This window comes from Ranitomeya variabilis, chromosome 2, assembly GCF_051348905.1.
Source record: "Ranitomeya variabilis isolate aRanVar5 chromosome 2, aRanVar5.hap1, whole genome shotgun sequence".
Classification (NCBI taxonomy): domain Eukaryota; kingdom Metazoa; phylum Chordata; class Amphibia; order Anura; family Dendrobatidae; genus Ranitomeya; species Ranitomeya variabilis.
In genome coordinates, this window is record NC_135233.1 from 637,907,243 (window position 1) to 637,921,715 (window position 14,473).

At 45.0% G+C, this 14,473-nt stretch overlaps 1 protein-coding gene across 1 annotated transcript in view; it reads left to right on the top strand.

Moving 5' to 3' along the window:
- RNASET2 (ribonuclease T2) overlaps positions 1-14,473 on the top strand; it is a 214,661-nt gene that overhangs the window by 31,651 nt on the left and 168,537 nt on the right. The window contains exon 2 of the mRNA XM_077289105.1: positions 12,581-12,680. Within this exon, the coding sequence (XP_077145220.1) occupies positions 12,592-12,680 (89 nt within the window). The 5' untranslated portion in view covers positions 12,581-12,591. The remainder of the gene's footprint in view (positions 1-12,580; positions 12,681-14,473) is intronic.

The window sequence follows — 14,473 nt, forward strand, 5'->3', positions numbered from 1 at the left end:
GGCACGAGAACAGCAAGGCTTAGCCCGAGCACAAGTCCCACAGGACTGCACAAATGACCGCACATCCCGTGACAAGGAAGGCCACCAAAAGGACCTAGCTACCAAATCTCTGGTGCCAAAAATCCCCGGATGCCCTGCCAACACCGAGGAATGAACCTCGGAAATGACTCTGCTGGTCCATTTATCAGGAACAAACAGTCTGTCAGGTGGACAAGAGTCAGGTCTACCAGCCTGAAATCTCTGCAACACACATTGCAAATCAGGAGAAATGGCCGACAAGATTACTCCCTCTTTAAGAATACCAGCTGGCTCTGAGACTCCAGGAGAGTCAGGCACAAAGCTCCTAGAAAGAGCATCAGCCTTCACATTCTTCGAACCAGGCAGGTACGAGACCACAAAGTCAAAACGGGAGAAAAACAATGACCAACGAGCCTGTCTAGGATTCAGGCGTTTAGCAGACTCGAGATACATCAGATTTTTGTGATCAGTCAAGACCACCACACGATGCTTAGCACCCTCGAGCCAATGACGCCACTCCTCAAATGCCCACTTCATGGCCAACAACTCCCGATTCCCAACATCATAGTTCCGCTCAGCAGGCGAAAACTTCCTAGAAAAAAAAGCACATGGTCTCATTACAGAGCAACCAGAGCCTCTCTGCGACAAAACAGCCCCTGCACCGATCTCAGAAGCATCCACTTCAACCTGAAAGGGAAGTGAGACATCAGGCTGACACAAAACAGGCGCCGAAGTAAACCGGCGCTTCAGCTCTTGGAAGGCCTCCACGGCTGCAGGAGCCCAATTAGCAACATCAGAACCTTTCTTGGTCATATCCGTCAAAGGTTTAACAACGCTAGAGAAGTTAGCGATAAAACGATGGTAGAAGTTAGCAAAACCCAAGAACTTCTGAAGACTCTTAACAGACGTGGGTTGAGTCCAATCATGAATAGCTCGGACCTTGACTGGGTCCATCTCCACAGCAGAAGGGGAGAAAATAAAACCCAAAAAGGGAACCTTCTGCACTCCAAAGAGACACTTTGAGCCCTTCACAAACAAAGCATTCTCACGCAAAACCTGAAACACCATCCTGACCTGCTTTACATGAGAGTCCCAATCATCAGAGAAAAACAGAATATCATCCAGATAAACAATCATAAATTTATCCAGATACTTCCGGAAGATGTCATGCATAAAGGACTGAAACACTGAAGGAGCATTAGAGAGCCCACAAGGCATCACCAAGTACTCAAAATGACCTTCGGGCATATTAAATGCAGTTTTTCATTCATCTCCCTGCTTAATGCGCACAAGGTTGTACGCACCACGAAGATCTATCTTGGTGAACCACCTGGCACCCTTAATCCGGGCAAACAAGTCCGACAATAGAGGCAAAGGATACTGAAATTTAACAGTGATTTTATTCAGAAGCCGATAGTCTATACAAGGTCTCAAAGATCCGTCCTTCTTGGCCACAAAAAAGAATCCCGCACCAAGAGGGGAAGAGGATGGACGAATATGCCCCTTCTCCAAAGACTCCTTGATATAAGAACGCATTGCGGCATGCTCAGGTACAGACAGATTAAATAATCTTCCCTTAGGAAATTTACTACCCGGAATCAAATCTATAGCGCAGTCACAGTCCCTATGAGGAGGAAGAACACTGGACCTGGACTCACTGAATACATCCTGATAGTCAAACAAATACTCAGGAACTTCTGAAGGAGTAGAGGAAGCAATAGACACCGGCGGGGAATCGCAATGAATTCCCTGACAGCCCCAACTTGACACAGACATAGCCCTCCAATCCAAAACTGGATTATGGGTCTGTAACCATGGCAGACCCAAAACGACCAAATCATGCATTTTATGCAGAACAAGAAAACGAATCACCTCCCGATGTTCAGGAGTCGTGCACATGGTCACTTGTGTCCAAAACTGCGGCTTATTTTCCGCCAATGGCGTAGCATCAATTCCTCTAAGAGGGATAGGATTTACTAAAGGCTCCAGAACAAAACCACAGCGCTTGGCAAACGACAAGTCCATAAGACTCAGGGCAGCACCTGAATCTACAAACGCCATAACAGGGTAGGAAGACAATGAGCAAATTAAAGTCACAGACAAAATAAATTTAGGTTGCAAATTACCAATGGCGACAGGACTAACAACCTTTGTTAGGTGTTTATAGCATGCTGATATAACATGTGTAGAATCACCACAGTAAAAACACAACCCATTCTGACGTCTATGATTTTTCCGTTCGATTCTAGTCTGAATTCTATCACATTGCATTAAATCAGGTGTCTGTTCAGACAACACCACCAGAGGATTAGCGGCTTTGCGCTTCCGCAAACGCCGGTCAATCTGCATAGCCAGCGCCATAGAATCATTCAGACTTGTAGGAATGGAGAAACCCACCATCACATTCTTAATGGCTTCAGAAAGGCCATTTCTGAAATTTGCGGCCAGAGCACACTCATTCACTTAGGCCTGGCATACTGTTATGACCCCAATGGCAGAGGATCTCAGAGGTTACAACAAAGTCTGCAAACACAAAAAACCAGCTCATAGGGAAGTGGTAACTAGGCTGACCGTATACCTGATCCTAGCACAACAACTAGCAGCAGCCGGGGAACGTACCTACGTTGATTCTAGACGTCTCGCGCCAGCCGGAGAACTAACTAACCCTATAAGGGAAAATAAGACCTTTCTTGCCTCCAGAGAAAAGACCCCAAAGTTGGATACAAGCCCCCAACAAATAATAACGGTGAGGTAAGAAGAAAAGACAAACGTAAGAATGAACTAGGTTTTAGCAAAGAGAGGCCCACTGACTAATAGCAGAATATAGGAAGATGACTTATACGGTCAGCAAAAACCCTATCAAAATATCCACGCTGAATATTCAAGAACCCCCGAACCGACTAACGGCGTGGGGGGAGAATATCAGCCCCCTAGAGCTTCCAGCAATATCAGGAATCACATTTTGTACAAGCTGGACAAAAATTAGAACAATGCAAATAACCAAAAATAAGGAAGCAGGACTTAGCTTATCTTGCAAAGAACCAGGACTAGCAGAAGGAGCAAACAGAAATGAACTGATTACAACGATGCCAGGCACCAGACTGAGAATCCAGGAAGTTTAAATAGCAACACCCCTGGCCTAACGAACCAGGTGGGTACCAAGCTGGGGAAAGCCAATCCCAGTGTCATACCACTAGTGACCACAAGAGGGAGCCAAAAAGTATAGTTCACAACAGGAGGCATGGTTTAGACATATCGCTGCTTTCTCCATGCTACATGAGGAAAGGAATGGTGATGGGGAGAAAAAAGACATCAGGTAGGGTGACTATGAGGAACGAATAGTCATTTCTCGGTCTCCCATGACAGCACTACGGAGAGAGGGGATCCACCCTTCAGGGACAGGAAACCTACAGATAAAAGGGTGGTACCTCTCCCTCGCATCAGTTGGTTTCCTGTCCCTGATGGGGTACCTCTTTTTGGTGGTACCTGTAAGAAGATGCCGTATCCAATCCGGGAGCGGACAGTCGGGTTCCGGCAGCGAGGAGTCTCCTGCTGCGGCTCGTCCGGTGCCCGAAGCTGCCATCGCTGGAACCGAGGGGTTCTTCAGGGTGCGCGGGGGGAGAATCGCCGCCACTCTGAAAGAGGAAGGGGCGCTGAGACACCCGGAGCTCCTGTGCTGACAAGCGCACGCTCCGGGTGTACAAAGATGGCCGCCACTCCGGAAATGCGGCAAGACTTCCGGGTCATTGCCGCGCGCATGCGCGGTAGCTTTTTCTCCCCGGGGGTTGTGACGTAGGAGCTGGGAGGTGGCGCCAGATTCAAATAGGGAGATAGTGCACACATGGGTGTTGCACTAACTCCCTGGAAACATGGAGGACAGCGACTTGCAGCAGGAACCGGAGCAGCAGCCGAGGCAGCAGCACCAGCACCAGCACCATAGGAAGCAGGCAGACCCTAAGGTTACCAGGAGAAGTGGGTCCAGCAGTCATTCCACGCAGCGCAGCAGATCTGCTGCAGTGATCAACTCTCCTTCTCAAGAGTTTCCTCTACCAGACCCGGGCCCTCCTCCACAACCGGTACCTACGTTCATGTCCGAATGGGGAGTGATCTCCGAGAAAGTTTGTATTTTGTAATGGGGTTCCTTCTTCTCCCTTAATAGAGAAAGAAGAGGTTGGAGAAAAAGAAAAATAAATCCTGCTCCACCTGTGACAAAGCTTTGCTGGTAGCCTGGAACAAAAAGCTTTGTAAATCATGCTACCCATTCGCTACAGGGTCCAGTATAAACTCATCTCTCTCACCCACAAAGGCCTCCACAGTTCTGCACTGCCTTATATCTCCTCTCTCATCTCTGTCTATCGCCCTACACGTGCCCTCCGTTCTACAAATGACCTAAGTCTAACATCCCCCGTAATCCGAACCTCGCACCTCCGTCTCCAAGACTTCTCTCGTGCTGCGCCAGCTCTCTGGAATGCACTTCCCCAGACGATCAGACTGATACCTAGCCCCGACCTATTCAAGCGTGCTCTAAAAACCCATCTCTTCAAACAAGCCTACCACATCAACTACTCAGTAAACTAACTTTGCCCTGTTCCCTCCTTCCAAATATTATTCTAAATCTGCACCCTACTATTCATCTGTCTCCACACCCTCCATGCACATGATAACTGCACTTGATACTTGACTATTGCACTTAAACACACGGGCTGATGACCGGATCATGCAGCTTTATATGAAAATGCCTATTTATTATAATTGCCAGACCTGAAATAACCCGATAGAACGGCTCAAGACATAATGTTTGGTGGTCTAGGGCAAAAAAAGCGGAGAATATTTCCCCTAAATTCCAATGTCCAAACACTGATTAAAAAAGAGTGGGAGAAACCTGATAGGAGAAATTCCTCAGTACCCTCGCTTAAAAGGAAGTATCCTTTCGAAGAGAACGCGTCCACTTCCTGGGACAACGCACCTAAATTGGATGTCACGGTAGCCAAGGCTTCAAAAAAATTTGCGCTCCCGTTTGAGGATATGGGTACCCTTAAGGACCCTTTAGACAAAAAAGCGGATACTTTTCTTAAGGGGGCATGGGAATTGGCTGGAGGTAGCTTGAGACCTGCGGTTGCTGCGACATGCACCTCCAGATCTTTAATGGTGTGGATTGACCAATTAGAAAAACAGATTAAAGACGGGTCACCCAGGAATAAGATGCTGGATTCAATCCCTGTAATTAGAGCGGCAGCAGCGTTCCTAGCGGATTCCTCAGCGGACTCTGTGCGCTTAACATCCAAAGCCGCTGCCCTTTCCAACGCAGTCAGAAGAACTTTATGGCTTAAAAGTTCGCCGGGGGATCTCCAGACGAAATTAAAATTATGTTCTATTCCATGTGAGGAAAATTTCTTGTTTGGGGAGACCTTGGATGACATCCTTCAGAAAGCTGGGGATAAAAAGAAAGGTTTTCCAAACTTGGGACCAGCTCCTTTCAGACAGTCCTTTCGGAGCCGGAGACTTTTTCGCCGAAGACCTCCCCGAGGAAAGCAGAACAAATGGGAAGAAGAGGAGATGGGGGTTACCTTTTTGGCAACTCCTCCCGTGACAAAAAAACCCTCCAAATGACATTTTCCCTATAGTGGGGGGAAGACTCACTTCATTCCTTCCCGCCTGGAAGAAAATATCCAACAATATCTGGATTAGTGTTGAGCGATACCGTCCGATACTTGAAAGTATCGGTATCGGAAAGTATCGGCCGATACCGGCAAAGTATCGGATCTGATCCGATACCCGATACCAATACAAGTCAATGGGACTCAAGTATTGGAAGGTATCCCTGATGGTTCCCAGGGTCTGAAGGAGAGGAAACTCTCCTTCAGGCCCTGGGATCCATATTAATGTGTAAAATAAAGAATTAAAATAAAAAATATTGATATACTCACCTCTCCGACGCAGCCTGGACCTTACCGCTGTGAACCGGCAGCCTTCTTTGCTTAAAATGAGCGCGTTTAGGGCCTTCCATGACATCACGGCTTCTGATTGGTTGCGTGCCGCTCATGTGACCGCCACGCGACCAATCAGAAGCCGTGACGTCATCCCTCAGGTCCTAAATTCCTAGAAGGGAATTTAGGATCTGAGGGATGACGTCGCGGCTTGTGATTGGTCGCGTGGCGGTCACATGAGCGGCACGCGACCAATCAGAAGCCGTGACGTCATGGAAGGCCCTAAACGCGCTCATTTTAAGCAAAGAAGGCTGCCGGTTCACAGCGGTAAGGTCCAGGCTGCGTCGGAGAGGTGAGTATATCAATATTTTTTATTTTAATTCTTTATTTTACACATTAATATGGTTCCGATACCGATTCCCGATACCACAAAAGTATCGGATCTCGGTATCGGAATTCCGATACCGCAAGTATCGGCCGATACCCGATACTTGGGGTATCGGAATGCTCAACACTAATCTGGATCCTAAATCTAATTCACCACGGTCTAAAAATAGATTTTCTCTCTTTACCCGCCAAAATTATGTAGTAACAAAAACAAGGTCTTCAGCGACAGAGCAAGCTGCACTAGAAAAGTAAATTATTTCCCTATTACAAAAATCTGTAATTCAAGAGATCTCCCCTCAAGAAATAGGGAAGGGATTTTACTCCCCGCTATTTCTAGTGCCAAAACCCGACAGCTCTTTTCGAACGATAATAAATCTAAAAAACCTGAACAAATACGTAAAAAATCAAAAATTCAAAATGGAAACAATAAAATCTAACATAAAAATCCTTTTTCCGAACTGTTACATAGTCGTGATAGACCTAACCGACGCATATTACCATGTGCCCATCCACAAACAATCTCAAAAATTTCTCAGGATGTCGGTCTCCATAGAAGGTCAGGTGAGAAATTTCCAATACAGAGCCCTCCCGTTTGGGATCTCAATTGCTCCGCGAGTGTTCACAAAAATAGTAGCGGAAATGATGGCCCACATAAGGGAACAAAATATATTAATAGTCCCTTATTTGGACGATTTTCTTATTGCAAGCAACTCGGCTCAAAGTTGCAGGAAACAGCGGGACCGAGTGATAAATATTCTGACGGACTTGGGTTGGCTCATAAATATAAAAAAATCAAAGTTGGAACCCTGTCAAATTCAGGAGTTTCTAGGACTAACATTAGACTCCCAGGTCTGAGAATGCCGACTCCCAGTGTCCAAAAAAGACAATATAATGACTATGATAGTACGAACTCTACACAACCCCTCCATGACTCTAAGGAGGGCAATGTCGCTACTGGGCTCTCTCTCTTCATGTCTGCCAGCAGTACCTTTCGCACTATTCCACACGAGAGAGCTTCAATGGCTTATACTGGAATGGCAGTCAATACTAAAAGACAATTTAGAAGGTCGCATCATTCTAAATTCCTCAGTTATTCATTCCCTTCTCTGGTGGGGAAAAAAATAAAACCTTTCGAAGGGAATCCCTTGGGTACCAAAAATATCTCGGGTAATAACAACCGATGCGAGTCCCAGGGGGTGTGGGGCTCACATGGAAAACAGAGAACTTTGGGCGGTGTATCGAGCCCTTCTATTTTTTCTAACCTACATTCGAGGGCATCATGTCTGAATTTTTTCGGACAACAAGGTGACAGTAGCGTATATAAACCACCAGGGAGGAACAAGGTCTCGATCACTGATGAGTTCCTCCGCCAAAATTATCAGCCTTGCAGAGGAAAATCTACTATCCCTTTCTGCACTACATATTCAGGGGTCAAACAACGAAAAGGCAGATTACTTGAGTCGGACTCAGTTAAAACAAGGCGAGTGGTCCCTAAACCCCAACAATAGATTTATTCGCAAATTCCAAGAACAAAAAGGTAAACATATTTTGCTCACTAAATCCGGAAGGGAACCCCCAGGCTTTGGATGCCTTCCTGATTCCATGGACCCACAAACTAACATATGCTTTTCCTCCAATTGTTCTGATCCCGGCAGTCATTCGGAAGGTCAGAGAGGACAAAACAAAAATGATCCTTATAGCCCCATTCTGGCCGTAAAGGACATGGTTTTCTTGGCTAAGGATGCTATTGGTCTCAGACCCATGGATCCTACCGAATATACCAGACCTACTACAGCAGGGGCCGATCTTCCACCCACAGGAGTCGAACTTACATTTAACAGCCTGGATTTTGAACGGAGACTATTGAAAGAAAGGGTTTTTTCGGACAACTTAATAGCTACGTTGTTAAACATTAGAAAGCCTATTACTACTAAAGCATATGGGAAAACGTGGAGAAAATTCTTATCCGTCTCCAAAGTAAAAGTCCAGGATGGCCCTTCTATTGATAAAATACTTGAATTCCTACAAAAAGGTCTGGAACAGGGATTGGCGGTTAGTACTCTAAAGGCAGCACGGTGGCGTAGTGGTTAGCACTGCAGCCTTGCAGCGCTGGAGTCCTGGGTTCTAATCCCACCTTGGACAACATCTGCAAAGAGTTTGTATGTTCTCTCCGTGTTTGCGTGGGTTTCCTCCGGGCACTCCGGTTTCCTCCCACATTCCAAAGACATACTGATAGGGAATTTAGATTGTGAGCCCCATTGGGGACAGCGATGATAATGTGTGCAAACTGTAAAGTGCTGCGTAATATGTTAGCGCTATATAAAAATAAAGATTATTATTATTATTAGGTACAAAAAGCAGCTCTGGGAGCACTCTATAACCAAAATATCGCAGCCAATCCATGGGTAGTAAGATTTATTAAAGCGGTAACCAGGTCAAAACCTCTAGTTAATCAAAAAAATGCCCTCATGGGACCTAAACATAGTTCTCTCTGCACTAACAGGTCCTCCATTCGAACCCATAAACACAATTTCCATTAAAACACTATCACTTAAGACTATTCTTCTGGTAGCTTTTAACATCTGCGCACAGAATAAGTGACATTCAAGCCCTGTCCTCTAACCCACCTTTTACAAAAATATTAGATGACAGAGTCACTCTTAAACCCGACCCGGTCTATTTTCCAAAAGTGGCATCAAAATTCCATAGGTCACAAGAAGTATCCCTGCCGTCCTTTTGCCCAAACCCTAAAAATGAGAAAGAGCGAAACTTCCATAATTTAGATGTCAGAAGATGTCTAGTCCAATATTTAGATTCCACCAGGGAGTATAGGAAGGAAGGCTCTTTGTTTGTCTGTTTTCAGGGTCCCAGAAAAGGATTCCGGGCATCCAAAGGTACCTTGGCAAGGTGGATACAGGAGGCAATAGCCTTGGCATATTCATCCACGGGGAATACGATCCCGGATGGTATAAAAGCGCATTCCACAAGAGCGGTAGCTGCTTCATGGGCTGAGAGGTCAGAGATATCAATTGAGCAAATCTGCAAAGCGGCCACGTGGTCATCACCATCAACCTTTTTTAGACACTATAGATTAAATCTAGCCTCTATGTCTGACTTGACCTTCGGACGAAGGGTTCTCGAGGCTGTGGACCCTCCCTAAGCTTAGTCTCTAATTCTCTCCGCAGTGCTGTCATGGGAGACCGAGAAAGTCATAGTTACTCACCGATAACGGTGTTTCTCGGAGCCCATGACAGCACCCGCTTATTCCCTCCCATCACGAGTGCGGTGAGCACTTTTCTTACATATATCTTATCTAATATAATATAAGCACGGTGTTCATCTAATAAGCAATGTTATAATATGTTTTTTTCTGTTGTAACTAACCTGGAGGTCCTCTGATGTGAGGGAGAGGTACCGCCCTTTTATCTGTAGGTTTCCTGTCCCTTAAGGGCGGATCCCCTCTGTCCATAGTGCTGTCATGGGCTCAGAGAAACACCGTTATCGGTGAGTAACTATGCGTTTTTCAGCCAAAAGATTAAGGTTGCTTTAACCCCTTGCTGATAATGGACATACTTCACTTTATCAGCAATTTGAGCATAATGGTATGTCTAATGGATAGCAAGGATACAGGAGGCCTATTAGGCCATTTCAAAGGCAAGGTTTAAAAGATTGTCACAGACCGTACCACTGCTTTCTACAATGCCACTCTCGCATCAGCTGTTGGCTCGGTCGCCCCTCTCATGCATGGCAGAGTGTGCCTAATCAGTAGACAGCCCATGCACAATAACCTCACTAAAAAGCTTCCGGCAAGTGTCCAGGGTTGCAGAGTGCCGTTGGCAGAAAACACATTCGCAAGATGACATCATTCAAACAAGCAACACTTGCATTCAAATCAGCCCTCAACTGTGCTAAACAGACCTACTTTACATCCCTAGTATCTTCCTTATCCTCCAACCCCAAACAGTTATTCAACACTTTTAGCTCCCTCCTACGCTCGCCACTGCCCCCTCCGACCTCCCTAATCTCTGCCACACACTTAAAAAATAAGATGGACCAAATAAGGCAAGCCTTTATTGTTCGACCACCACAACTCCTTTGTATACCAGACCAATGCCCTTACCCCATAACCTCTCTCTTCACTGAAGGAAAGCTTACTTGTCTCCTCTCCAAATCACACCTCTTAACTTGTGCACTTGACCACATCCCGCCTCCTCCCCAACATCACCACCACACTAATCCCATCCCTAACCCATCTCTTCAACCTATCACTAACATCTGGTACCTTCCCTTCTGCTTTCAAGCATGCCACAATCGCCCGTATCCTCAAAAATCTATCCCTCTATCCAACCGTTATGTCCAGCTATTGCCCCATATCGCTGCTCACATTCGCTTCCAAATTCCTTAAGCTCCTTTCCTCCCACTTCTCATGTAAGTCTCTCTTTGACAAACCTAGAATCTGGCTTCCGCCCCCACCATTCCACTGGAACTGCCCTGACCAAAATTACTAACGACTTATTGATAGCCAAAGCTAACAGGCAATTCTGTATATTCCTCCTTCTTTACCTGTCTTCTGCCTTCAACACAGTTGACCACTGCCTCCTACTGCAGATCCTTCCTTTAGTGTCAAAGACCTTGCCCTATCCTGGATCTCCACATCTCATACTCCCACACTACTTCCTCGTGCCCTCTCTCTGAGTCCCTCAATGCTTTGTCCTAGGACCCCTACTCTTCTCAATCTATACCCTTGGCCTGGGACAACTCATAAATTACCATGGCTTTCAGTACCATCTGTATGCTGATGACAATCAGATCTACTTCTCTGGCCCAGACGTCACCTCTCTGCTGTCCAGAATCCCGGAGTGTCTCTCAACAAGCCCAGCATGTTCATTGGCTGCAAATACAGCGCCAAACATGCTGGGCTAACTCGAATATACCGAGGCAAAATAGCTAATTACTCACTGAGTAACAAGTAAGTCGAATACAGTACTATCTGTGCAAGTAACCAATAATGCCAAATGTATTCGCTCATCACTAGTAATAGTCTTCAGTGCAAGTGGCACTGAATCCCAGCAAAATCCCAGCATTAAAATATTTGCATGACAGCAAGTTGAACACAAGTTAAACAACTTTTTTGAGAATTGGTATCACACGACACATGTCGCTGTGTCGCCCTAGGCTTAGACAGACATATGCTGCTGTACCTGATAGATCTGCGGTTAACCTCACGCATGCCAGGGGCATGTTTTTGGCACGTGCCAACTAGTGTCTGCCAGCTTTTCTGTATAAAAGGATTGACTGCCAGTATGCAAATCGCATCCTGTCCATGTCATCACATGACCTAGCACCAGCACAGGGAATACAGGGGAATCGTGGAGTTTTTTTTTCTTCTCCTTAGACTGTCACTGTAGTATTTTTTTTTTTTTTTTTATTTCTTTGAACTCATAAAATGCTCATTTTAAGGTTAGTTGGAAAAAACATTCTAAAAGGATTATAGCCATTCAGACATGGATTTCACCGCAAGTACACCAGCCTCATACGGTCTAAAAGATTTATTTAATATTGTATGGAGTTTGCATTGTAAATATCTGTTTAATTGTTTTTAAGGGATTGTCACACATTCTTTGCTCAAAACTGCACCCATCCACTTCATCCCAGCTTTTCGAATGACTGATAGTTCAGGCCGGTAGATTTGGTTGAGCTGCTGTCACCAATGGTTTGCTCCCCATGATGTAAGCAGACGCAGCTTTGTCTCTGCAGCATCACAGGATCTAAGGGCACTGAAGATGGCCGGAATGAGGGAACTAGCCAGCTTCAGATCAACCATAGCAAAGAGCTGGCAAGTGTGCTCCTTGCCTGAGAAATCAGCCAGCTCTGATACACTGAAGTGGTGACTTGCAATGTAGGCAACAAGAAGTACAAAATAGAATTAAAAACCCCTCCTTTCATAAGAATGGTTAGGATTGTTAAGAGGTAAATTGCAAAGTTGCTTGTTTGTAAAAGCACTTCGCAGTTTTACCCATTTTAACAAAATGAGACCTCCACTTTAACTCGTGCCCTCTGGCAGCATTTGGCATCATGTAAAGCCCATGTAAGTTCTTATGTTTTTCTTCAATACAAAACTGGACAACATTTCAGCGTAATTTTTCTTTTTTTCTTTAGCGTTTCTATTGAACTTAATAGTGCCATAAAGTTATGAAATGATCAGTCATTAACACTTGTGTGTATTTATTTTTCTTGTGTTTTTAAAGACTTTGCGATAATGGAGCTTCGTTTGCAACACACTCTGGGCTTCATATCTGTTCTTTTGGTTATGCATATGTGTTGCATGGATGACTCTTGGCATTTGAGGTAAGCAAGAAAAAAAATCCCTGAGATGTTTTCTTGAATAATGATATGTATAAGTAGCATATATGCATACATTTTCATGTGGCTCACTTCTTTTGAGGATATTTATTTTTTGTTGCATATAGGTTACATTTAGTTGCATGCATATTTGTTCATGTTTGGAAGTTTGTCTTCTACACAAATTCTGTATTCTTTAAGCTCAGTAACTGTAACGCACAGTGTAGGACAGACTAAGTGCAACACAAAGGGAACCAAACACTAGAGAAGGGAGGAGTGGAGACTGTAAGAAAGTCCTTACTGAGAGCTGGAAGAGCCGGGTAAAATATGTAGACAATTCTCTTATCAAGCTGAGACTGAAGTTTATTCAGAGATTCGCAGCATAACAGCACATGGAATAGTCAGTGAAATAAAGTGTGTGAGCACGAACAGAAGTCCAGACAGACAAAGTAACGCTGGGATATCTGGCGATGGTCCGTCCCTAGCCTGGCCATGGTGTGGCACAGCAGCAGAATGGCGATGTAATGGCCATGTTTTGGCACAGCAGCAGGTTGGGGATGTAACAACAACAGTAACAGGGACTTTTTATACGTGATACAGACAAAGAACGCACGTTGCGGCAAACAGGGCGTATACATGATAACATCATACTGCAGAGAAAAACATTCACAATCATGGACAAAACAATGGTTAAATGTAATGACATTGAGGCTCCATTAGAACTCGTAAATCTCCATGTTCCTCTTAGTAACTGTCATTATTCACTTAATACACTTATTTATTATCATACGTTTACCCTTTTTATATTCTCATGGCCCTGCAGCTGATTCAATTAACCTGTGTGTATGTCCACTGTACCTGCTAATGGCTATGATCTCATCTTGTGTCTCCAATCTGTCTATGACTTTCAGAAGTACATCTTAGAATTAGCTGGTTTCTAACTTTGCACAAGATGGCTGCTAGAGCTAACATGGCTGTTATATCTTATATTGTTATTATATATTATAGTATATTATGGCTGACCATTCTCTTACAGAGACCTGTAGACAGATCTAATGTCACCCTGTCTGCCCTATCGTCTCTATATAGGTTCTGCACCTATAGCCGAGCAGGATGCCTAATACCTGCCTGACCCTGGCGATAAGCCCTGCATTGGGAAGGAGAGGATGTGCGCTAGTCAATCCCCACTACCGCTAAAGACAGCTAGAATACACAAAACAAGGGAACATTTAGCTTGAGTAGACTCAGAGAGAAACACAGCCATCCTTCAAACTCCAAACAGGATGCTAGCCAATGGTTGCAGCTCCAAGCCTCAACAGAGAAGTGCAAATAGAAAATAACACCTGCAGCTCCCAACAGTAAGTTGGGAGTTATAAACGCCCAAATCTAGGTGACACCATTAAGGCCGGGGGAGGTGGCCACTAGTCTGCAAGGCCAACTGCTGAGACCTTCTGTAGCCAGATGCAGTGTGACTGTCTGCAGCCTCTAACACACCCGTGAAAGTAACATAATATAATTATTTATTGGGAGCAGGGAAGCTTCATTAGGGGTTGCAAAGTGCACACAACAAACTTTACTATTGTCCTTTGCCCAGAAATGGAAGACATTTGCCTGCCTGATCTCTGCTGAAAAATTGTTTGATAGGGTCCACTGTATGTTTCTCTGTGGTGTAAACATAAGGATGAATGACCTCGGGGAGATCAAAACATCCAGCACCGCGGAGACACCATCACGTGTTTCTCAACACAGTGATCCAGAACACTGCCCCCATCCCTGAAGGGAAATATGCAAATGCATGT